This window comes from Kogia breviceps, chromosome 6 (genome assembly GCF_026419965.1).
Source record: "Kogia breviceps isolate mKogBre1 chromosome 6, mKogBre1 haplotype 1, whole genome shotgun sequence".
NCBI classification, from domain to species: Eukaryota; Metazoa; Chordata; class Mammalia; order Artiodactyla; family Physeteridae; genus Kogia; species Kogia breviceps.
In genome coordinates, this window is record NC_081315.1 from 14,195,634 (window position 1) to 14,220,306 (window position 24,673).

The window sequence follows — 24,673 nt, forward strand, 5'->3', positions numbered from 1 at the left end:
CAGCACAACAACTCAGCATGGTAGGAAATGCTTCTTTCTTACCTTTAGACCTAAGGAATTCAGGGCCCAGAGAGGTCTAGTAACTTGGCCCTCATATGATAGAACAAGGTTGCAATCTCTGAGCCCTTACGCCAAGATAAAATGACTCCAAAGCTCAGACAGTGTTTCCTGGGAACGCTACCTTTTTGCAGTAAACAGAAAAAGTATCAGGAAAATTACAAAGTTTTCTGAAGAAGAGACAATTAGCAGGATGAAGCATATTAGGGAGATATTTTACTATTTTGTGTGAGTCTGTAGTAATTAAGAGTGAATCTGTGTGTGCCCTTTGAGCTGTAGTTTGGGTGATCATACGTTCAGGTTTTCCACAATTATCCCAATTTCAAATATTTTGTCCTATTTTCCTTATAGGCCACTGAAGTGCTCTAAGTTGATTTGGAAGAAGGTGTTGAGGCATGGGTAACTGCAATGCAAGTTCTTTGTGGTGGGAAGGAGAAGCTTGGCATATAGGAGGAGACGTGGTGGGATTTGAGCCTGGAGACGGGAAATTTGTCTCTGTTCTAAAGGGGATGTTTAAGCAGGAGTGGCAGTGGAGATTGATGTGATTGGATTTGCTTTTTAGAAAAATTTTCTCCGCTGCAGAGTACTGAATGTATTAGAGGGAGACAACAGTAAGTTCAAGAACAACAGCAGCCAAGTAAGAGAAATTGAAAAGTAGATTCAGGAAGGACAGTTTATGTGAGAGAAAATGTTCTCGGATGAGGGTGAGGCTGGTGCAGGAGAGAGTTGAATGTGTTGGAGAAACATTTAGAGGGAAAGTTTTATGTTGACACCACAGAGATGAGAGGGGACCAAGAGGAGCTTCACAAGGTGGCAGGTGTACACTTAGGTGCATATTGTAGCCTTGTGGGGAAAGACGACAGAGGAAAATAATCGAGTGTCAATCTGGATATGCTAAGTTTAAGGTTTCTGACACATCCAAGTAGAGATCTCTGAGAGTAGGCCTATCAATAGAATATGGATTTGGAGCTCAGATAAGAGGTTGGGGAGAGAGTAGAGTAAGTAGAACATTAGTCAGTTTTTTTTTTTTTTCCAATCTCCCAATTCATCACACCCCCACCCCCACCCCCCTGCCACTTTCCCCGCTTGGTGTCCATACGTTTGTTCTCTACATCTGTGTCTCAATTTCTGCTCTGCAAACCGGTTCATCTGTACCATTTTCTAGGTTCCACATATATGCATTAATATGTGATATTTGTTTTTCTCTTTCTGACTTACTTCACACTGTATGACAGTCTCTAGATCCATCCACATCTCTACAAATGACCCAATTTAGTTCCTTTATATGGCTGAGTAATATTCCATTGCATATATGTACCACATCTTCTTTATCTATTCAGCTGTTGTTGGGCATTTAGGTTGCTTCCATGACCTGGCTATTGTAAATAGTGCTGCAATGAACATTGGGGTGCATGTGTCTTGTTGAATTATGGTTTTCTCTGGGTATATGCCCAGTAGAGGGATTGCTGGGTCATATGGTAGTTCTATCTTTAGTTTTTTAAGGAACCTCAATACTGTTCTCCATAGTGGCTGTATCAGTTTACATTCCCACCAACAGTGCGAGAGGTTTGCCTTTTCTCCACACCCTCTCCAGCATTTGTTGTTTGTAGATTTTCTGATGATGCCCATTCTAACTGGTGTGAGGTGACACCTCATTGTAGTTTTGATTTGCATTTCTCTAATGATTAGTGATGTTGAGCAGCTTTTCATGTGCTTCTTGGCCATCTGTATGTCTTCTTTGGAGAAACATCTATTTAGGTCTTCTGCCCATTTTTGGATTGGGTTGGTTTTTTAAATATTGAGCTGCATGTGCTGTTTATATATTTTGGAGATTAATCCTTTGGTGATTCATTTGCAAATATTTTCTCCCATTCTGAGGGTTGTCTTTTCATCTTGTTTATGGTTTCCTTTGCTGTGCAAAAGCTTTGAAGTTTCATTAGTCCCATTTGTTTATTTTTGTTTTTATTTCCATTACTCTTGGGGTGTTAAAAAAGATCTTGCTGTGACTTATGTCAAAGAGTCTTCTTCCCCTGTTTTCCACTAAGAGTTTTATAGTGCCTGGTCTTACATTTAGGTCTCTAATCCATTTTGAGTTTATTTTTGTGTATGGTGTTAGGGAGTGTTCTAATGTCATACTTTTACATGTAGCTGTCCAGTTTTCCCAGCACCACATATTGAAGAGACTGTGTTTTCTCCATTGTATATCCTTCCCTCCTTTGTCATAGATTAGTTGACCATAGGTGCATAGGTTTATCTCTGGGCTTTCTATCCTGTTCCACTGACCTATATTTCTGTTCTTGTGCCAGTACCATATTGTCTTGATTACTGTAGCTTTGTAGTACAGTCTGAAGTCAGGGAGTCTGATTCCTCCAGCTCCATTTTTTTCCTTCAAGACCGTTTTGGCTATATGGGGTCTTTTGTGGCTTCATACAAATTTTAAGATAATTTTTTGTTCTAGTTCTGTAAAAAAAATGCCATTGGTAATTTGATAGGGATTGCGTTGAATCTGTAAATTGCTTTGGGTAATATAGTCATTTTCACAATATTGATTTTTCCAATCCAAGAACATGGTGTATCTCTCCATCTATTGGTATCAACTTTAATTTCTTTCATCGGTGTCTTATAGTTTTCTGCATACAGGTCTTTTGTTTCCCTAGGTAGGTTTATTCCTAGGTATTTTATTTTTTTTTGTTGCAATAGTAAATGGGAGTGTTTCCTTAAATTCTCTTTCAGATGTTTCATCATTAGTGTATAGGAATGCAAGAGATTTCTGGGCATTAATTTTGTTTCCTGCAACTTTACCAAATTCATTGATTAGCTCTAGTAGTTTTCTGGTGGCATCTCTAAGATTCTCTATGTATAGTATCCTGTCATCTGAACAGTGACAGTTTTACTTCTTCTTTTCCAATTTGTATCCCTTTTATTTCTTTTTCTTTTCTGATTGCCGTGGCTAGCACTTCCAAAACTATGTTGAATAATAGTGGTGAGAGTGGACATCCTGTCTTGTTCCTGATTTTAGAGGAAATGCTTTCAGTTTTTCACCATTGAGAATGATGTTTGCTGTGGGTTTGTCATATATGGCCTTTATTATATTGAAGTAGTTTCCCTCTATGACCACTTTCTGGAGGGTTTTTATCATAAATGGGTGTTGAATTTTGTCAGAAGCTTTTTCTGCATCTGTTGAGATGATCATTTGGTTTTTATTCTTCAATTTGTTAATATGGTGTATCACATTGATTGATTTGCATATATTGAAGAATCCTTGCATCTCTGGGATAAATCCCACTTGATCATGGTGTATGATCCTTTGAATGTGTTGTTGGATTGTGTTTGCTAGTATTTTGTTGAGGATTTTTTCATCTATATTCATCAGTGATATTGGTCTGTTATTTTCTTTTTTTGTAGTATCTTTGTCTGGTTTTGGTATGAGGGTGATGGTGGCCTCATAGAATGAGTTTGGGATTGTCCCTTCCTCTGTACTTCTTTGGAAGACTTTGAGAAGGATGAGTGTTAGCTCTTCTCTAAATGTTTGATAGAATTCACCTGTGAAGCCATGTGGTCCTGGACTTTTGTTGGTTGGAAAATTTTTAATCAGAGTTTCAATTTCATTACTTGTGATTGGTCAGTTCATATTTTCTATTTCTTCCTGGTTCAGTTTTGGAAGGTTATACCTTTCTAAGAATTTGTCCATTTCTTCCAGGTTGTCTATTTTATTGGCATAGAGTTGCTTGTAGTTGTCTCTTAGGATGCCTTGTATTTCTGCTGTGTCTGTTTTAACTTCTCCTTTTTCATTTCTGATTCTATTGATTTGAGTCCTCTCCCTCTTTTTCTTGATGAGTCTGGTTAATGGTTTATCAATTTTGTTTATTTTCTCAAAGAAGCAGCTTTTAGTTTTATTGATCTTTGCTATTGCTTTCTTGGTTTGTATTTCATTTATTTCTGCTCTGATCTTTATGATTTCCTTCCTTCTTCTAACTTTGGGTTTTGTTTGTTCTTTCTCTAGTTCGTTTAGGTGTAACATTAGATTGTTTATTTGAGATTTTTCTTGTTTCTTGAGGTAGGCTTGTATAGCTATAAACTTCCCTCTTAGAACTGCTTTTGCTGCATCCCATAGGTTTTGGATCATTGTGTTTTCATTGTCATTTGTCTCTAGGTATTTTTTGATTTCCTCTTTGATTTCTTCAGTGATCTCTTGGTTATTTAGTAATGTATTGTTTAGCCTACCTATGTTTGTAGGCTTTTCCCTATAATTGATTTCTAATCTTATAGCACTGTGGTCAGAAAAGATGCCTGATATGATTTCAATTTTCTTAAATTTACTGAGGCTTGATTTGTGACGCAAGATGTGGTCTATCCTGGAGAATGTTCTGTACGCACTTGAGAAGAAAGTGTAATCTGCTGTTTCTGGATGGAATGTCCTATAAATATCAATTAAATCTGTTGGTCTATTGCATCATTTAAAGCTTGTGTTTCCTTATTAATTTTCTGTTTGGATGATCTGTCCATTGGTGTAAGTGAGGTGTTAAAGTCCCCTACTATGATTGTGTTACTGTTGATTTCCTCTTTTATCGCTGTTAGCAGTTGCCTTCTGTATTGAGATGCTCCTATGCTGGGTGCATATATATTTATAACTGTTATATCTTCTTCTTGGACTGATCCGTTGATCATTACATAGTGTCCTTCCTTGTCTCTTGTAACATTCTTTATCTTAAAGTCTGTTTTATCTGATATGTGCATTGCTACTTCAGTTTTCTTTTGATTTCCATTTGCATGGAATACCTTTTTTCATCCCCTCACTTTCAGTCTGCATGTGTTCCTAGGTCTGAAGTGAGTCTCTTGTAGACAGCATATATATGGGTCTTGTTTTTCAGCCAATCTTTGTCTTTTGGTTGGAGCATTTAATCCATTCACGTTTAAGGTAATTATTGATATGTATGTTCCTATGACCGTTTTCTTAATTGTTTTTGGTTTGTTTTTGTAGGTCCTTTTCTTCTCTTGTGTTTTCCACTTAGAGAAGTTCCTTTAGCATTTGTTGTAGAGCTGGTTTGGTGGTGCTGAATTCTCTTAGCTTTTGCTTATGTGTAAAGCTTTTGATTTCTCCATCGAATCTGAATGAAATCCTTGCCGGGTAAAGTAATCTTGGTCGTAGGTTCTTCCCTTTCATCACTTTAAGTATATCATGCCACTCCCTTCTGGCTTGTAGAGTTTCTGCTGAGAAATCAGCTGTTAACCTTATGGGAGTTCCCTTGTATGTTATTTGTCGTTTTTCCCTTGCTGCCTTCAGTAATTTTTCTTTGTCTTTAATTTTTGCCAATTTGATTACTGTGTGTCTCTGCATGTTTCTCCTTGGGTTGATCCTGTATGGGACTCTCTGTGCTTCCTGGACTTGGGTGGCTATTTCCTTTCCCATGTTAGGGAAGTTTTCGACTATAATCTCTTCAAATATTTTCTCAGGTCCTTTCTCTCTCTTTTCTCCTTCTGGGACCCCTATAATGCGAATGTTGTTGCATTTGATGTTGTCCCAGAGGTCTCATAGGCTGTCTTCATTTCTTTTCATTCTTTTTTCTTTATTCTGCTCTGCAGCAGTGAATTCCACCATTCTATCTTCCAGGTCACTTATCCGTTCTTCTGCCTCAGTTATTCTGCTATTGGTTTCTTATAGTGTAGTTTCCATTTCAGTTATTGTATTGTTCATCTCTGTTTGTTTGTTCTTTAATCCTTCTAGATCTTTGTTAAACATTTCTTGCATCTTCTTGATCTTTGCCTCCATTCTTTTTCTGAGGTCCTGGATCATCTTCACTATCATTATTCTGAAATCTTTTTCTGGAAGATTGCCTATCTCCATTTCATTTAGTTGTTTTTCTGGGGTGTTACCTTGTTCCTTCATCTGGTACATAGCCCTCTGCCTTTTCATCTTGTCTGTCTTTCTGTGAATGTGGTTTTTGTTCCACAGGCTGCAGGATTGTAGTTCTTCTTGCTTCTGCTGTCTGCCCTCTGGTGGATGAGGCTATCTAAGAGGCTTGTGGAAGTTTCCTGCTGGGTGGGACTGGTGGTGGGTAGAGCTGGCTCTTGTTCAGGTGGGCAGAGCTCAGTAAAAGTTTAATCTGCTTGACTACTGATGTGTGGGGCTGGGTTCCCTCCCTGTTGGTTGTTTGGCCTGAGGTGACCCAACACTGGAGCCTACTTGGGCTCTTTGGTGGGGCTAATGACAGACTCTGGGAGAGCTCACCCCAAGGGGTACTTCCCAGAACTTCTGCTGCCATTGTCCTTGTCCCCATGGTGAGCCACAGCCACCCCCCACCTCTGCAGAAGACCCTCCAACACTAGCAGGTAGGTCTGGTTCAGTCTCCCCTGGGGTCACTGCCTCTTCCCCTGGGTCCCGATGTGCACACTACTTTGTGTGTGCCCTCCAAGAGTGGAGTCTCTGTTTCCCCCAGTCCTGCTGAAGTCCTGCCATCAAATCCCACTAGCCTTCAAAGTCTGATTCTCTAGGAATTCCATTGCCAGACCCCCAGGTTGGGAAGCCTGACGTGTGGCTCAGAACCTTCACTCCAGTGGGTGGACTTCTGTGGTATAAGTGTTCTCCAGTCTGTGAGTCACCCATCCAGCAGTTATGGGATTTGATTTTATTGTGATAGCGCCCCTCCTACCATCTCATTGCAGCTTCTCCTTTGTCTTTGCATGTGGGGCATCTTTTTCGGTGAGTTCCAGTGTCTTCCTGTCAACGATTGTTTAGCAGTTAGTTGTGATTCTGGTGCTTTCACAAGAGGGAGTGACAGCATGTCCTTCTACTCTGCCATCTTGAACCAATCTCCTTTAGTCAGTTTTTTGCTGTGAAATAAGCATCCTTAAAATCACAGTGATTCTTACAACTGAAGACGTTTATTATTTCACTCCTGTGTCTTGCTGTGGGTTGCAACTGTGCTGGACTCTGCTGGCCTGGGTGGGCTTGGCTTCAGTCCTGCTCCCAACGTTTCTTCATTCTTCTTGGGCTGGCAGCTATCAAGGGCATATTGTTTGTTTGTTTGTTTTAATAAACAAACAAACTAATTAATTTATTTATGGCTGCATTAGTTCTTCATTGCTGCACGCGGGCTTTCTCTAGTTGCAGCGAGTTGGAGCTATTCTTGGTTGTGGTGTGTGGGCTTCTCATTGCAGTGGCTTCTCTTGTTGCAGAGCATGGGCTCTAGGCCCGTGGGCTTCAGTAGGTGTGTCTCGTGGGTTCTAGAGTGCAGGCTCAGTAGTTATGGCGCACGGGCTTAGTTGCTCCATGGCATGTGGGATCTTCCCGGACCAGGGCTCAAACCCGTGTCCCCCGCATTGGCAGGCAGATTCTTAACCACTGCGCCACTAGGGAAGCCCCAAAATTCTTTCTCAAATGAGTTTGAGGGAGGAACCTCTTAAAGCTTCTGCTTGTGTCATGTCCTCTAACATTCCATTTACCAAATCAAGTGACATCCTCAAGCTCAAAGTCAAAGGGAAGCCATGGTTAGAGTGTGGCATGAAGAATTGAGAACAATAATAGAACAATCTAATCTACCAGAGTACAACTGAGCCTTGAGACTTTAATGCTTGGGTAAAGGAAGCTCTCCCCAGGAAACTCAGAATTAGCAGTGAAGCAGTCAGCATAGTGTCACTGAGGCCTAGTTTACTGAGGGAGAAAGAAGTAAGATCAGCCATATTAGATGCTGTTAGGAGAAGAACTGAAATCCCGCCATCACATTTACTGACCTTGATAACTGCAGTTTAGAAATATTTAATGTGGAAGTAGATATGGAGGGCAGATTGGAATGGGTTGTGAATTGTATGGTTTCCAACCTTTGATTTATAATAGCAAAGAAGAAGAAAACAAAAATACAACAAAGCCAGCAATCAGTAACAATGGAACCCCTCAAAAAACGTTGGTATACCATGATAGCATGCATTGGTTAACTTGTAGAAGTCAACAGAAAACTAATATTTATTGAGCTTTTTTACTACCAGCATGCTTACTTTCACGTACCTTTAATCATCACAGCACACCTCTGAAGAATGTAGCATTATCTGTACTTGCCAGGTGAGAAATCTGAGGCTCTGAGAGGTTAAGTAATTTTTACTAGGTCATTCCGTGCTCATGCCCAAATGAGTAAAAAAGAAATTGTGGCCAAGTTTACAAAGTACTGAATTTTTGACCAGCAGCTAGCCCCTGACCCTCAAAGGGGCAGAAATATTCGCTCTTGAGTAAATTGTACATACATTTTGCTAACGAGGTATTGACTCCAGTTGAGTCTCCTGTGAGCTGAGGTCAGTCGTGTCTGAATCACAGGGCTGTTTTTTGTTCCTGGGCCCCTAGACCTAAATAGGTCCAGGCCTTTCTGCCTCTATTCCTATAAGCACTCCAAATCAGCACTCCTCAAGCTATCTCTGGTCAAAGTTTTTTTCCCCAATAAGTTGTGCACTGATACTTTCTAAACTACAATAAAAAATGAATTACTAGGAAAATTAATTTAAAAATACCTACAAATTGCATGCTTCATTTTTCTATTGTCTATTAATTAAATTCCACAGAGCTAAATTTATTGCAATATATACAAGTTTCAATTTCTGTATTAACATACTCACAGACCAGTAACAAGTAGTTTGCAAGGGAACACACTTTGAGTAATACTGCACTCAATCTTGCACTTCTAGGTAAAACAGTTCTAAAGACAATGGTGTGCTTGCTTGGGGCTTAGATAAGGGCTGGTACCAGGCAGACTGTAGCCAAGCTGGATGTCCTAGGTAGATCTCATGCTCATCACCACTCCCACTTTCCTGGAGACAATAATCCAAAAAGTGGCCCAAATCAAAATTGCATCATACTTAAAAGAGATTCTGAAACCCCACATGATAGATAATTCAGAGAACATATACAACGTTTAGAGGGTTTTGGGGTTTTTAAAAAATATTTATTTGGTTGTGCTGGGTCTTAGTGGCAGCAGGCAGGCTACTTAGTTGCCGCATGCATGTGGGATCTAGTTCCCTGACCAGGGATCGAACCCAGGCCCCCTGCATTGGGAGCACAGAGTCTTATCCACTGTGCCACCAGGAAAGTCACCCCCCACCTTTTTTTTTTTTAACTCTTCATGAGTACCATCAATCACTGTACCAGCCAGCATTCTTGTTGGAATGTTGATCCTGTCATTCTTGTCCTTGATTCCTATCAGGTGCAGATGTGTCTGCTTCCAATATCCCTGGCATTGGCATTGCCTAATGGCATGCATATTAGAGGCTGTAGTACAAATAGATCATGCTGAATACAACATTAGAACCATTTTTTAATATCCATACTTCAAAATAAGAGGCGAAGCCATTGTTCATTCTCCCTCGTTATAATATCTATCTTCTAAATATTTACCTTTCTAGGTGTTTCTTTTCATGGTTTATCCTTCTTAGTCCATTCCCAGATTCCATTCCTAGGACCTCAGACTGTCACTGCGTGCCTTGAAATCTGCATAGTCTCCTTAATAACTCTTTGTGTATGACTTTCAACATGCCAGTGTTTTGTCTTGTTTTCCTGTCCTAACAGGCGTAATCTCAGCCTTGATGATTCTTTTCTGTATAGAATTTGGTCCTACTTTATGTATCCTTCCTTGTTTTACTTGATGTGGTCTGTGATAGTCATTTTTGCCCCTTTCTCACCTTCCTCAAGTTCTTCTAATCTCTCATACAAGTCTATCCAGTTCTAAAATTTTTTTTTTTTTTTTACTCTTTTTCAAGGTAATTTTAAAAACTTCCTCATTTATCTTATTGGGTTCTGACCAAAAATTCTCCTGCCTGGGCAGTTTTCAGGGTTTGTAGGTGTAATAAATCACACTGGATGTTTGCATGAAGGATGTACATATGACACCAGGTGCCTAAATGAGGAATCTGATAAGTCTCCAACTGTATCCTGAAGAGCCAGAGGCGGCAGAAGGGAGGGTTTAGGGGCTTCATAGGAAGGGAGCAATATACGGCTCTTTACAACTATATATAGAGAACCATTGAAGGTTTTTGAGCAGGAAGGGAAATGTGAGACTTATCAGGCAATGCTGAACAGAGCCCTTATACAAAGTTTGTATTAACCCAGAGCTTCTAGACCTCCTGCTGAATGTGGTGGTGTGTGCTTTTTAGAGAGGTACTTCTGACCCAGGTCTCAGAGTGTTTCAAGTGAGCATTCTTCTCGTTTGTTTGTACATCTTCTGTTCATCTAGTTTGTTCCACTGTTGCCCAGGCCACCTGAACATTGAGCTTTATGATCTTTTTTTTTTTTTTCCCAGTAGAAGATGTTGAGTTAAAATCATTTCATTTATGAGAATGGTGGGTCCTTCTTTAGAACTTATAATTCAGTTGGCTGAGGCTGTGGTTTCAAATTCACGTATGAAGTCTTTTATAAGGAATAACTCTGCTTTTGTGGCTCTCAGTTATAAGTGATACTTAAATGGGTCCATTTGCTGTTGGACTTAATAGGAAGTGAACATTGTGGGGCTCTGTACAGTCATACATAGAGAGCCATTGAAGATATTTGAGCAGGAAGGAAAATAAGATTTATCAGGCAGTGCAGTGTGGAATGGGCTAGAGTCTTGAGAGAGAAGAGGGGGCTTCCTGCCTGAAGGCTCTCAGAGCAGTCTAGGTGAGATGCAGGGAGGGTCTGCACCGGGTGGTGGAAGTGAGAATATGCAAATGCTTGTTTAACATAAAAAGTGAGACAAGTTCAAAAAATCTTGTACCTCCTAGAAAAAATGAACAGAGATGAACAAAATGCTCAGTCACTTGGCGTGGCTGCCAGAGAAGGATGTATGAGAGTTAACACTTTCTTGAGGATGAAGTAAAAAGGCCTCTCTCACATTGGAACCTCATCATTAATGTTGCACCTTCACCTCCCCCCCCCCAGTGCTATGACCTCTCAGAGGAAAAACCAGAGAAGGGGAGAAGTGGTAGTCATATCTGTTTTACCCTCTCTCTCTCTACTACTACGGGAACCCACTCACCTAAGATGACAGGGAAAAAAAAAACAAATATAAACCTTAGGGTTCTGTTACTCTGGTCATAACCTTTGCGTAACATTCTTCTTTGCCTTTTCCCCCCAGTCGGTAGAAAGCACTTGATTAGCTGGTCATTTCTGTCCCTCCTGCTTGGAGTTGGACGACTTTGTTTCTCCTAGGATTGGTTCATAGATGTTGAGCTCTTTGAAAGCAAAGGCTGCATCTTCCTCACTCTTGCTTCTTATCATCCAACCCGGTCTGAGGCATAGTGTGCTTAACAAATGTTTGTAAAATCACCTTTTGTTAACAAAGCTCTATGCAGCTTTCAGCTGTTTCACTTAACTGACTAAACTCTACATGATTTAAATAGCAACTCTAAAGTTGTATGTATCTTTCAATTTACCGGTGACAGAAAACTTTGAAAACTTTGTTTATCCCCTTCCATGTGAAATAGATATTTTAGAAGACAATGTTCTCAAGGACCTATTTATAATTGACCTAAAACAAGCAGCCTTTGAAATAGATTCTGACTGAAACTTAAAGGAAATTTACGAATTCTAGTATTTCTTACATACTGGAAAAAAAAGTGGAATAAATCATTTGATTCAGTTTGATCAGAATAAATAAATTGATTGCTGTAGAGAACAATTAATGCCTGTGTGCAGATGCACTTGAGCAAGGATCCATTTATTTAATGAGTTTTTGTCGAGAGCAAAATTTTAAACCATTTAATAATTAAATAATAATTTTGAGTTATTTAATAATTTTTAGATTATTGTATTAGTGCTCTAAAATTTCCTATCACCCTGATTGGGTAGATCAGATAAACTCTTTTAAAATAATACTTTAAAAAATTATTTTATAGTTAAAATAATCTTTATAAAGATCAAAACTAGTTAGAAGAAAACTTCCACAACAGTCCCTTCTCAACTGTGGTGGTTATTGTTTCTGGACAGTCCTGGGGTTTACAATAAAGAAGCATAAGATCTTAGTGGAAAAATAGAGTTAAAGGGACCAAAACTTGGGTAAAATTTATAAACCCTGTACTCACTCTACAGTGAATGAGTTGGGGTCCAGAAGGCTGTTTATAAATCCATTTGACCCCAGATGAGAACAGGCAAAACGTTCAGGCTCTGGATGCACGTCCACCGAAAGAGTATTATTTGGTTCCTCAAAGCTTTACACTAAGTGTATCCCTTTCGTACTTGCTAGCGAATGTTCACTTGGGCACACTGAAGATCTCTTGAGGCAGTTTATCCCTGATGATCTCTCAGGATGTTCCAGGCACTCCTTTGCCTTTGGAACATTGGGCAGATTCAAGGAGTCATGAAACTGTAGACCAATCCAAGGGTTGTAACAGAAGTTTTATGGTCACTACTTTGACCTCCTATGGCCTTTTCATTTTCAAATGCTTTGCTTCTTCATGATTAGCGTTATGTTGAGAGGCATTCAGTACTGATGACTGAGCAGGTTCGTATGCAGCTGTTCTGTTTTGTCAATTTCTTTTCTTTACCTGTAACACACGGGCGGAATTTTTTTTTTTTTTTTGAAATTTACACTGTCATCTTTTTTATTAAAAGTATAGCTGATTTACAATATTATATTAGTTTTATGTGTACCACATAATGATTCAATATTTTTATAGGTTATACTCCATTTAGAGTTATTAAAAATAATGGCTTAATTTCCCTGGGCTGTACAATATATCCTTGTGGATTATTTATTTTATACATGCTAGTTTGCACCTCTTAATCCCCTACCCCTATCTTGCCTCTCTCCCCTTGTCAATTGTCTTCTTTTAAAATTCATAATCATTGCTGTAATCAAGTGGTTCCATCCTGCGTTCATGTATACATCTCACTACTTTCAGTTTTGTTTAAAATTATTTCAACTTTTGTTTCCTTCATAATTCTTCATCTCTTCTTGTTATCACTTTCAACACTCTGGGGGTGTTGGGGTAATAATCTATATAAAACATTTAAAAACCAAGCTTAAATATGGCAGCCAGCAACAGAGAATGTTCAGCTAAGCGCATGGTTCAGAGTTGAATGTCTCTTAGTGATGGGTGACGTTGATCAGCTTTGACTCCAGAGCGCAGTCGTGTTTGCATTTGTGCTTGCTTGAGAGTTGAAAGTTCTCAAGTAATTCTTAAGCTTCTGCAATTGTACTGCAGGTTTCCAGTTCATGTCCCTTAGTAGCTAGCAATTTCAGTAAGAAGCTTATAAATTATTTTTGCTTTCTTGTCAGTAATATGCACTTGAAATGGTCCTCTCACCTCCTTGCTTGTCCTCCAACTTAATGTTTGAGTTCCTATCTGAATTTATGACTTATGGGACACCGACTCTTCTTTCCAGGATCTCTTTCCCTCTCCATCCCCTCTTTTGTAATTTATTTTTTTATTGAAGTAACATTGGTTTATAACATTATAGAAGTTTCATGTGTGCAACATTTTATTTCTACTTCTGTGTACTCCTCATCAAAAATGTAGTTTCCATCCTCTCTTTTTATTTTTACCTCCCCCCCTCTTCACAGACGAGGGAGTACATTTTTAAAGCTTGAATTTACTCTTCCTGATGTTTCTTTATATTTCCCAGGACATTGTAACAGTAACCTGCCAAAAGCTTTACCAGCTTTCTCTCTTCTTTCTCTCTTCTTAAAGTTGCCTAACAGTACATTTCTGTATTCTCAGATTTTGATTTAAGGAGACCTCCTAATTAAGGAGAAATTAGTCTTTTTAGATTTAACATATTGTGTCAAACTTTTCCAGCTGCTCTATGATTTCCTAGTGTCAGAAACTTAAACTGACTTTATCCGTAACTCCTGAATTTGACTTTTGAGGAGAAGTGTAAGTTACCTATATAGTCTAAATGTATAGGAAAGGGATAAAAAAAAAATCACACGGGTATTGTTTGCTTATATGGTTTAAAGTAAATTTCTAAGGGACAGGTCTTTTATTTATTGCCTTTGGCGTTTACATGCTTTAGATTTTCATAGCGATTTCAGCACATTGGCTAAAAAGCCCCAAAGAATTTAGAGCATGGGCTGTTCCAAGGCAGTCTTTCTCCTACAGCAATATTCATGCATTTGACCTTAGTCTAACAAAGAGATTTATTATCATTGGCCGTTCCTAGCCATTCATTAGTATGTTTGAACTTTGCAGTGCTAGTTCTTATAAACTGAGGCATTTGGGATCGCTTGAGGCTTATAAACCAAGTAAACAGTTCTAAGGGTGTTGATGATAACTGACGCTCTAACGTATGGCAGAACGCCGCTGCCACTAACATAAAATAGACCAACACGCACATCACGGCTAACACCGCGCTCAGAGCTTCCTTCCCATGACCCTTTAGGGCTGTGCTGTCACGTCTGTGGTGGGTGCTGAGCACGCGTATATATGAGACAGATAGATACAGACTTCAGTACTTTACTTCTTAGACGTGCAGTAGTGGTTTATGACTTACATTGGGAGTCCATGGGCGCTTATCGCCCGAGCTTGGGAAGACAGTAGTGTCTGATTATAAATAGTTCTATATATCATAGTCCTTGTTTTTCATTTTTAAGCCCTGTGGAAATGAAGCAAGAAGTCCTTGATTCAAGGCTTGATTCTGTAACTGTTTTGTTTTGTGACCTCATACAAGTTTGTTAGACTCTCATGAGTTTAATTTACCCATCTGTAAAATAGAAATAATATCACTTCTCGTTGTTGTTGCGAGGATTCAATGAGATAGAATAAGTGAAATTCTTTTCAGTGTAGGAAACCAGACAGAAATGCAAAGTATTGTCTCTTTGGCTTCCATGATCTTGTTAAAAACCCTTCTTTCTGTTGTCCATCCTTACCCCACACCCAGAGAAGACAACCACACAGCCTGATGTTTTCATACGCCTGCCCGGAAGCAGAGGGTACCACATGGCAGCATCTCACTCCCTTCACTTAGGCTTTGCTGATCCCAACTCCTGTGTCTCCTTAGTCTGTGTGCCTTAGTTAGAGGTAAATTTATTTCACTACCTCAGAGCAAATAGAACCAGGATAAATGTTCACCTGCACGGGCTCAAACCCCTGCTGTGTGCCTCTCGCTAGCTGTACAGCCTTTGAGAATTGCTCAAGGTCTCTGAGCCTCAGTTTCCTCATGTAGAAAGTAAGCATAGTACTGCCTTCTTCTTAGAGTGGATTTCTGAAGGACCAAAATAAGTGTTTAGCATTTAGTATATATGGTTAGTAATTCATACATTATATGGAAATTTTGGAGCCTTCTTTCTTGCAAGTTTCTGGACAGAGGAGATATTACTAAATATTTTATGATAATTAAGTCAACTTTCATAAAAGGAAGTTTGGGGGTTCTTTAAACAGATAGTGACCTGTAATGATAATTGACTTTCTTCTTGTTTGTAATGAAACAAGTGATAAACATCTTCATTTCCTTTTACCGCAGACACGCACACACACACACACGCACACACTTACGTTGCCTGTTTGGTCTTTAGCACAGATGGATATTGTTTCACAATGATAGAAGAAGATGATTCTGGGATGCCTGTGGTCACTTCTGGATGTCTAGGACTAGAAGGCTCAGATTTTCAGTGTCGGGTAAGGAAGATAATTTGATTCTACTTTGTAACCTGTCATTGGCTAGATTTCAAACAGCCAAATTTCAAACACGATATGACAATTGTTTTTGGTTTTTTTTTTTTTTTTTTTTTACTATCTTGTTTTCAGTAATTTGGAAAACGATTTGAAAATTCACATTGGGTCAATTCTTCCTTCATTTAGAAATCAAATATTCATTTTATTTTTGCTTCTTACTTCTGGTTGAGTGACTCATTAGATCACCTTGCTCAAATTCCAGTTTGCTTAGTTGCATTACGCCAGACCTTCTTCCTCAGTATATGCTACACACGTTGGTTATTACAAATAGAGTAGTCATTTTGTTGAAATGCAAAAGTTGCAGTAAGATAATACATGATAATTTGAAAGGAATTACCTAATACAATACATCAGTTTCACCATGTTTGAATACAACTATCAGAATTTTAAGTGACTTCTCTAAATAGCGTTAATTTACTAGTTTTGGATGATATGACTTGGAAATTTAGGGGAGACCTATTAATAGCTGTTTGGGTTCACTCTTAGGACACTCCCATTCCTCATCAAAGAAGATCAATTGAATGCTGCACGGAACGGAACGAATGTAACAAAGATCTGCATCCTACCCTGCCTCCACTCAAACACAGAGGTAAGAAGGGGAAGGCTTCCAGGCTGGAAAAGCTTTAGACGTAAAGAAAATAGAAACTTGAATTATTCTCTCTTCTAAATGCATCTACCTGTACCATTTTCCACTTCTGGGGCAGAGGACTGAGGCAAGATGACATAATGAAACGGTCACTCAAAGACGTGTGCAAGGGGTTCGCAGGAAAGTAGCTGCATGTGCCTTCACCCTTAAGAGTCTTGCTTCTTTAACCTGGCCTCATTTCCTTCAGAAAACTACGGTGTCTAGAGCATGGAGTGCATTTCAGGAGGATAGAGGAGGGAGATAGTGTTTTACGTTTACCCCTAAATGTTATTCAGAAATTACACTTCACTCAAAAACTGCTATTTGACTACACTCGTTTTAAAAATAAGGACCTTTTAAAGGACTAATTCAGATTATTTGCTGGATGGCATTTCCTTTTATTTATGCTAGAGTAACTACTTTTTAGTCAATTCATATGTATTGCTAGAATGGAGAAAATATCTAGAAAGTTTAATTCTAAGACTGTACGTTTAGTGTTGCTCATTAAAAAAGACGCATACTGCACCCCCAAAGACTCCTGGTTAAAAACAGCTCCCATGTTTCCTTTCTTCTTGTTCTCACCATAAAATAAATGATTTGTAATTGTCATAGAGTCCTAAGTCTTATATAAGTAGCTTAAAATGATTTGTCATGATTGATTTTTATTTCTTGAAAGAGAAAATCTTCCCAACAAAATACAATGACATTTCTGGGGTTGGACGATAACATTTTATAACATTTGCTCATACTATAGCCTAGAAAACTCTGTAAGATTGAGTCATAGTAACTCACATCAAAACTTCACAGACAGATTGTATTTTTGCTAGTCAACATGCTAGGTGTTACGGATAACAGGAATGGATGAAGACAATTCTTGCTCTCAACACATGCGCACTAGGTTTTGAGAGAGAAACATGGAAATAATTAAATTATACTCAGGCAGGAAAATCTCAGTAGAGTTAGATTGTAAAGTGCATTAAGGACACAAAAGAGTGAGTGACTCACTTTGGTGTGGGAGGATGTCAGAATAGCTCCATAGAAGGGATACTTGAGCAGACTTCAAGGAGGAACAGGAGTTTGCCAAGTGGATAAGGCAGGAATAAAAAAATTTAAAAATTAAAATGGCTAACATAAGCCAAAATTTCGCTAATAACTGTTACATTAATTAACCCATTTGAGCCTCACAACAGTCCTATGGGGTACTTGGGCTTATCATTCCCCACTTAAAGGTGAGGAAATCGCAGCACAGAGAGGTTAACTAACTTTCCCAAGGTTGCACACAGCCTGTGAGTAGCCTGTGACTCTAAACAGAGGCAGTCTAGGGCTTCCCTGGTGGCGCAGTGGTTGAGAGTCCGCCTGCCAACGCAGGGAACGCGGGTTCGTGTCCTGGTCCGGGAAGATCCCACGTGCCGCGGAGCAGCTGGGCCCGTGAGCCATGGCCGCTGAGCCTGCGCGTCCGGAGCCTGTGCTCCTCAACGGGAGAGGCCCGCGTACCGCAAAAAAAAAAAAAAAAAAAAAAAAAAAACGAAAACAGAGGCAGTCTAGTAAGTGCAGAGGTTTAGTTTGTGATATTTAAGAAAGATTTGCGAAATAGAAGCATATGAAGCAGCATGGCTGGTTGGAGAAAGTCCCCTAATTCAGTTGTCTGAAGCCTCACGGTTCACAGTGGGCCTGTGGATCAACAGCATGACTTGGAGCTCAGTAGAAATGCAGACTCTCGGGCCCCACCCCAGACTACTCAGCCTGCATTTTTAATGAGATTCCCCAGGTGATTTACACGCACGTTGAAGTTTGGGCAACACTTTTGGTAGAAAAAGACCTATACGTGGATATAGCTAGCGCCACTGTGTCTCAGCACGTGAGTTCGACCACACCTTGTCCAAACACAATTCCACTGATGTCAGGTTGCTGTAAAATTCTAACTGCTTACTTTCAGTTTTTGGTAGCGATTGCCTTGTGAATCAGTTGCAAAAAAGTAGGTGATCTGTAGACAGCATCTTGAAATGTGTTGGGAGTGGGGCGGGAGGTGGGTGAGGAGTGCTGGAAATGAAGGTAGTTGTGTCAGAATCGCTTCGCTCACGGAGAGAAAGTTTCTGTTACCGGTAAGTGGAAGAGACGCGTCCTAGCAGTAGCGGTAGCCTTGAGAACTGACTCAAATGCTGCAGTGCACATACTGTCCTGTAGATGGAGCCAGATTCCAGTTAGGACCAGGCAGGCAGGGGAGGAGTCTCTGAAGAGGTTGAGAGCTATAGGGACTTTTAAAAGGAGCGTTAAGTCTGTAGAGAACGCAGGGAAAAGGCTTTCAAAAGAAGGGTAGTAGTATTGGGAAGACAAGTCCTTGGTCAGGGCAGTAAGGGGAAGAGGATGTTACTGTGGCTGGTGGATTATACAAGGTGACAGACTTGTGGGGAGTTTAGTGGCTGTCGGGTTTGTTTACCATTTTGAACTCTGAGAATCCCAGGTCGTGCCTGGGTGAGGTCTCTGCAGATTCCACCTCACCATTTTGGCACAGTCGTCTTGGGGTCCAGTAAAAGTCACTGCTGGCTGTGGCCTGGGACCGCTGGTCTTCCTTACACAGATACACCACAGAGCTGCTGCCTTTCTTGGTTTTGCCTCTACCTTATACACACAGGCAGCATTTTTATTGAAAGTGGACTATACGTGTTTACTGAATAGCAGTAACGCATTGGTCAGAAACATTTGCGTCGCAGCCATATTGGATATATGTCTTTGTAGCGTCATATTGGAGATAGGTATATTTATGTTTTGGTATAGAACCCAAAATAAAGAACAGGGATGTTGGGCTTCCCTGGTGGCGCAGTGGTTGGGAAACCGCCTGCCGATGCAGGGGACACGGGTTCGTGCCCTGGTCCGGGAGGATCCCACATGCCGCAGGGCGGCTAGGCCCGTGAGCCACGGCCACTGGGCCTGCGCGTCCGGAGCCTGTGCTCCGCAACGGGAGAGGCCACAGCAGTGAGAGGCCCGCATACCGCAAAAAAAAAAAAAAAAAAAAAAAAAAAGCATATGAGGACTTCCCTGGTGGCGCAGTGGTTGAGAATCCACCTGCCGATGCAGGGGACACGGGTTCGTGCCCCGGTCCGGGAAGATCCCACGTGCCGCAGAGCGGCTGGGCCCGTGAGCCATGGCCGCTGAGCCTGCGCGTCCGGAGCCTGTGCTCCACAACGGGAGAGGCCACAACAGTGAGAGGCCCACGTACCACAAAAAAAAAAAAGAACAGGGATGTTAAAGAGACATGGAACCATCTTATTTTGAAACTTTTAACTTTAGCCGTTCTTTTTATACTTAACGACCAACCCTAACTTTTGCGGAGCCGGGGCAGTGGTATAAACGGAAGTCCACATACCGTTTACCTAATTATTTAAAACTCATAGACCAAAGTAGAAGACTGGTAAATAAAATACTCTCTGTTAACCAGACTCAACAAGAATCTTTTCATGGAGACGAGGAGCAGCAGCTTGGCGTTTAGAATGCTGGAACTGCTTAGACTTACTCATCCCAGTGTGGGAGCGGGAGTGCCGGGGAACCCCGTTCTCGGTTCCATCTGGCACCGGGAAGGGTCTCTCATGCACAACCTGGCCACCTGTTTTGTGTCCGTCTCAGCCTGTTGGCAGTGATACTGTCGGCCAGGAGAGTCTGAGTCACTTACCTGGGTCCATACCGCCGGGGCAGCCCCCACAGCCGTTTCTCTGACTGGAGCGAATGTTGCGGCTAGGCTGACCCGTGTGCTTCTTAGTATCTAAAATGCACCTCAGCAGCCACTGTCAGAGAAATCTGAAGGAAGAGATGTATTATTTGCAAGAACCAGAGGGTACACAGCACACCTGAGGGCCACACAGCAAGGTCACAGGTATGGGGGGGTGGGGACCTGGGGTTCTCCCTTTACTGGGGTCAAAGGTGGGGTGCCTACCTAGGGTTTCACAGTTTCTCTCTTTCTTGGCAAATTAATTCATGTTGAAAGTTGAGTTATAACTGACATATAACATTAAACTAGTTTCGGGTGTATAACGTAATGACTTGATATTTGTATATGTTGCAAAAATCATCACCACAGTAAGTCCAGCTAACAGTTGTCACCATACGTGGTTACAAAAGTATTGGCAAGTTTAAAACACAAGAGTGGGAATCAGGGCACGGGAAGGGGAAAAAACAGAATTATTCAAGCGGTCAGTTATCCAGGGAACTTCACGGACAGGGTGACCTGCTTTCTCATCTAGCTGTTTTGCTAGTAGCTGCGTCATACAGCTGGCAGTGTGTTTAGTTGAGATAGATGTCTTTGAAACAGGTGCCTCAGTCATCAGAAGCTTGATGTCAGGCACCGACATTACAACACCCCAGCCCTCTGGTTTACTCTCTGCCCACATGTCTTACCCCAGACACCCCTTGGCCACTGCCTGGTCACCCCTCAGGCCTTTGGGTAAGCACACCAGCTCCTTGGTCCACCCTCAGGGAGACAGGGGGCCTCATAGTTTCCAGACACAGGCCCGGGGCCATTTAGGTAGAATTCCAGACTTTGGGGCAATGGCCGGTGTTTTAAATGGAGAGCAGGATGGGACAAATTCCGGGTGGACACATTGCCTGTGTTCTGCAGACCCACTGCTCGGTGGGAAGGGAGCCAGAGCAGGACCCTCTAAAGCTCAGAGCCTAGGTAACTGTGATATTTGCTAATGTGAATGCAGTGCTTACTTGCCGTGGCTCTTTTCTAAGTCCTTTACATATACTGACTCATTTAATCCTCATAACAGCTCAGTGGGGAAAGCACCTTTAGCATCACCCCAGTTTCTCAGACATGCAGCTAAGGAACAGTGAGGTCAAGTACTGTGTGGAAGTGACACAGCTAAACTAAGTACTGGGGATGGGCGACCGGCCTATGACCTCGTCTCCCTGAGTCGTCTACAAAAAGCCTTAAGTGACATTCTCAAAAAAAGAGAAAAGCTTTTATGTATCTAAGAGTTAGGAAACTCTAAGTAAGTAGTGGTTAGCTATGTCACAAAATAATCGATAAACAAGATGATGACTTTGAAGCCGCCCGTTTATTCTGTGTGCTTTGCACGATTCGCATTTTCTCCATTCTTAGACTGTGGTGTTAGAGGGTTACTCCCTCTCTCTCTTGCACACACACCCTCTCTCTCCGCTCCTCCTCTCTCGTCCTCTTCCTTCTGATTTATCATTTATTAAGGCGCACTTATGTGTTAATACTGGGCTAGTGGTTTTCAAACTTAGGTGCATCGGAATCACCTGGGGGGGGGCTTATTAAAACACGGATTACTGGCCCCCACCCAGAGTTTCTGATTCAGTAGATCTGAGTGGACCCCAATAATTTGCCTTTCTAAGGAGCTTCCAGGTGACACTGCTGATGTTGGTCCAGAGACCACGCTTTGAGACCCCTGGGCTCGGCGTTGCCTGATAGATTGTTGCATATTATTATAGTAGACTTCCTGTAAACCTATGTGTCAAACTAGTCTAAAGCAGACACTGTATTATTGAAAGATGAGAGGGTTAAAAAATCCAGCTCACCATTTTGTTGTTGTTGTTTTTTAATCATCCCTTTTCTAAAAAAGTTAAATGATTAACCTTTTCTCAGAACATCTGTATGACTAGGTGCTAAATGATAACAGGCTTAGGTGAGGCTCTGTTGTTAGACATCAGAGAAGTACTAAGCGAAGGGGTAAATACCTACAAATAAATTGTCTTTTTAAAAAATAAACAAGGAAACCTTTTCTACCGATCCAGAGTTTTTTCACTTTTTTTTTTTCCCCAACTTAGATGCATTTTAGCAGGAAATCAGAGATACAGAATCACATCCAACAAATATTTATCAATGTACATTTAGGTCCTTGAAGTTTTATTTGTCATCTTCCTGTTTCAGAAAAAGATGATGGAGGGTGACCAGAGAGCAGTGGAAATTCTCTTGTGAATATCAGTTTTCCTTTTGCTTTGCTTATTCCATTTCAGCACCAGCAAAGCCGAATGCCCTGGGACAATAGTCTCTCTCCTGAAGGAAGAAATGCGAAAAGTAATTAGATCAAATGCAGCACCTTCGTTATAAACAATAAAATATGATTCGGGAAGCCCAGTCACACTTCAGCTGGTGCAAAGAGGAGGGAGACATGTCTGTTGTGATGGAGAGGCTTGTAGGGGGAAGTCGTGGTTCCCTGGTGTCTGGCTTCCTGCCTGCAGAATTAGGGATGAAAGGGCACCGAGACGCCGGGAGGGTTGATGTGTGGTTCCAGCGTCACATGGTTTGACCAAGATATTGTGACTTAAATGTTCTCTTGAAGTGGTGTGTAGGCAAGAGAATCTGATGAGGTTTTATTCCTCCTCCCAAAGTACTTATTATTACTTATTTTTGTTTAATTTTTTTTTTTTTTTCAAATGAGCACTTAAAGAAGTGAAGGACTGGTGTTGAAATGAACAGAAGCCCTTGCTTTATTAAATGGGATCCTCAAATTTGGCTTTTACAAGAGCAAATAAAGTTCATATAACTTTTTGGAATAGGTATAGTTTGTGTGTTTAAATATGGGAATTACTAATATGCACTACCTGTATACTTCATGGAAAATGTATCAGGAACAACTGTTTCTGTTTTGAAATAGGGTAATTTCAATGTAGTTTAAGTAAAATTATAATACAGGATTTCCAAAGCTAAACTTTACCTTATTATTTCTTTTCTTACTCAACTAAAAAATATATTCTGAGCAGTTTACAGATTTGTTTAAAAATGCTATTGCTTAGCTTCGCGTATTGCCAATTACAAATTAAACTCAATAGGTAGCAGGTATTTAAACAGCGAACCCGTCTCCCTTATTCTCTATAACACAGATAGGTTGAATATATGATAGCGTCTAGAATGCAAAGGTCAGTTGCAGAATTTTCCTTCTGACACATACATTATGCTTGTGGCAGTTTAAACCGGCACATGAGTCTGAGTGAATTCCTTGCCAGGGAATAGCTCTAACATTTCTGGAAATGTGCAGCTTCTAACTATTTTGGAAATTCTGGTTAACTTTGTATTGGGGATAGGTGAAAGAAATTTATAGATAGTTAGACTTTTTCTTTCTCACTGCACACGGTAATCTGGATATAACAATTCTGTCTTAACTTCCTTTGTTGCCAGAAAATATAATGCTAAATCGTTTTCTGCAGGAAAATAACCAGAATATTACGTCTTTGTTCTTATAGTGAATTTATTTCTAGATGTTACTGTAAGATGACATCCCAATATATGATGAAGGTAATTTACTTTACAGCATTGTTTGTTGACTAAAATCCTCTGACAAAAATATGCTTTTCAGGCACTTTGTGCTCTGTGAATAGAAAGATGTCTCCAATTTATCTGTGGTTATAACACAGAGAGCACATATAAAGATGTCTTTGGGCCATCGTATTTCCAAGATTCTTTCTAGCAATGTGGTTTTTTTATTTCTTATTGCAATTATGAGCTATCTTCTAGCCCTATAGAAACAGTCCTGGCCTTTTAAGCAGTTGCGAACCAGTTAATTCTCAGAGAGGAGACAAGTAATGACAGAATGCTGTTCTGTTAGGAAACCGTTGGTGATTCCTACGTGCCTCCCAGAGGGAACCCGACTTCCCTAGAGAGTTCCCCATCCTACCTCCCTGAGCTTTTGGAGTGACAGCCAGGTAGAAATCTGCTGGCCTAGAGAGAACTGTGGGCTCTGTTCTTTGCCTGATACGTATCTGGAAGTGTTCGCTTTCCAGGACTCGGGCAGTGACTTGAACGTTTATGTTGTTAATGCTCCGAGCACAGGTAATGACAGGTTACAACATGACAGGCACGGCCACCGGCAGAAACAAAAGGCATATTGATAAGGCTCACTATGTGTGACAAGGCAAGGAGGCAGCAGGGGATAGGTTTATCGGGGCAAAGGAAAGGAAAGTGGGAAGGTAATGCTAGCCTTTGAAAAAAGTGCTTGATGGTAAGGAAAAAAAACCCCTTCGATGCTTCCTGGTCTCATTGCTCTCATACATCAGAAACCTAATAGGATGAGTAACAAGTACACTGTTCTTACGGTTCACGGAGTGTTCTGCGTTTACGTGGAAAAGTGAAAGTCGATGAGGCTGACGGTTTTTAGTAAAATTATATCACTGGAATGAAAAAGTATTCTGTATCTGTATACTGAAAATATGTTGTGCGTAGGTAGTTAGTTACTCTAGTTTCGATAGAGTATCCAGCGTTCTCTTTGATTTTCTGCAAAATCAGACTTTTTTGCTTTTGTTGTCTTTAAAATTGGAAATCGATTTTAAGCTGTTGGCAGCGACATCATTTGCACCGTGGTATTTGTATGGTGCGTACAGACGTAGTTAATTGCTCTCTCACTGGCGGAGGTA

At 40.6% G+C, this 24,673-nt stretch overlaps 1 protein-coding gene across 8 annotated transcripts in view; it reads left to right on the forward strand.

Moving 5' to 3' along the window:
* BMPR1B (bone morphogenetic protein receptor type 1B) overlaps window positions 1-24,673 on the forward strand; it is a 404,692-nt gene that overhangs the window by 349,548 nt on the left and 30,471 nt on the right. For 6 of the 8 annotated variants that reach the window (XM_059066542.2, XM_067035525.1, XM_067035524.1 and 3 more), the window contains 2 exons: window positions 15,522-15,624; window positions 16,168-16,270. In XM_059066542.2, the coding sequence (XP_058922525.1) occupies window positions 15,522-15,624; window positions 16,168-16,270 (206 nt within the window). The remainder of the gene's footprint in view (window positions 1-15,521; window positions 15,625-16,167; window positions 16,271-24,673) is intronic. The other 2 variants (XM_059066552.2, XM_067035527.1) reach the window with 1 other exon arrangement.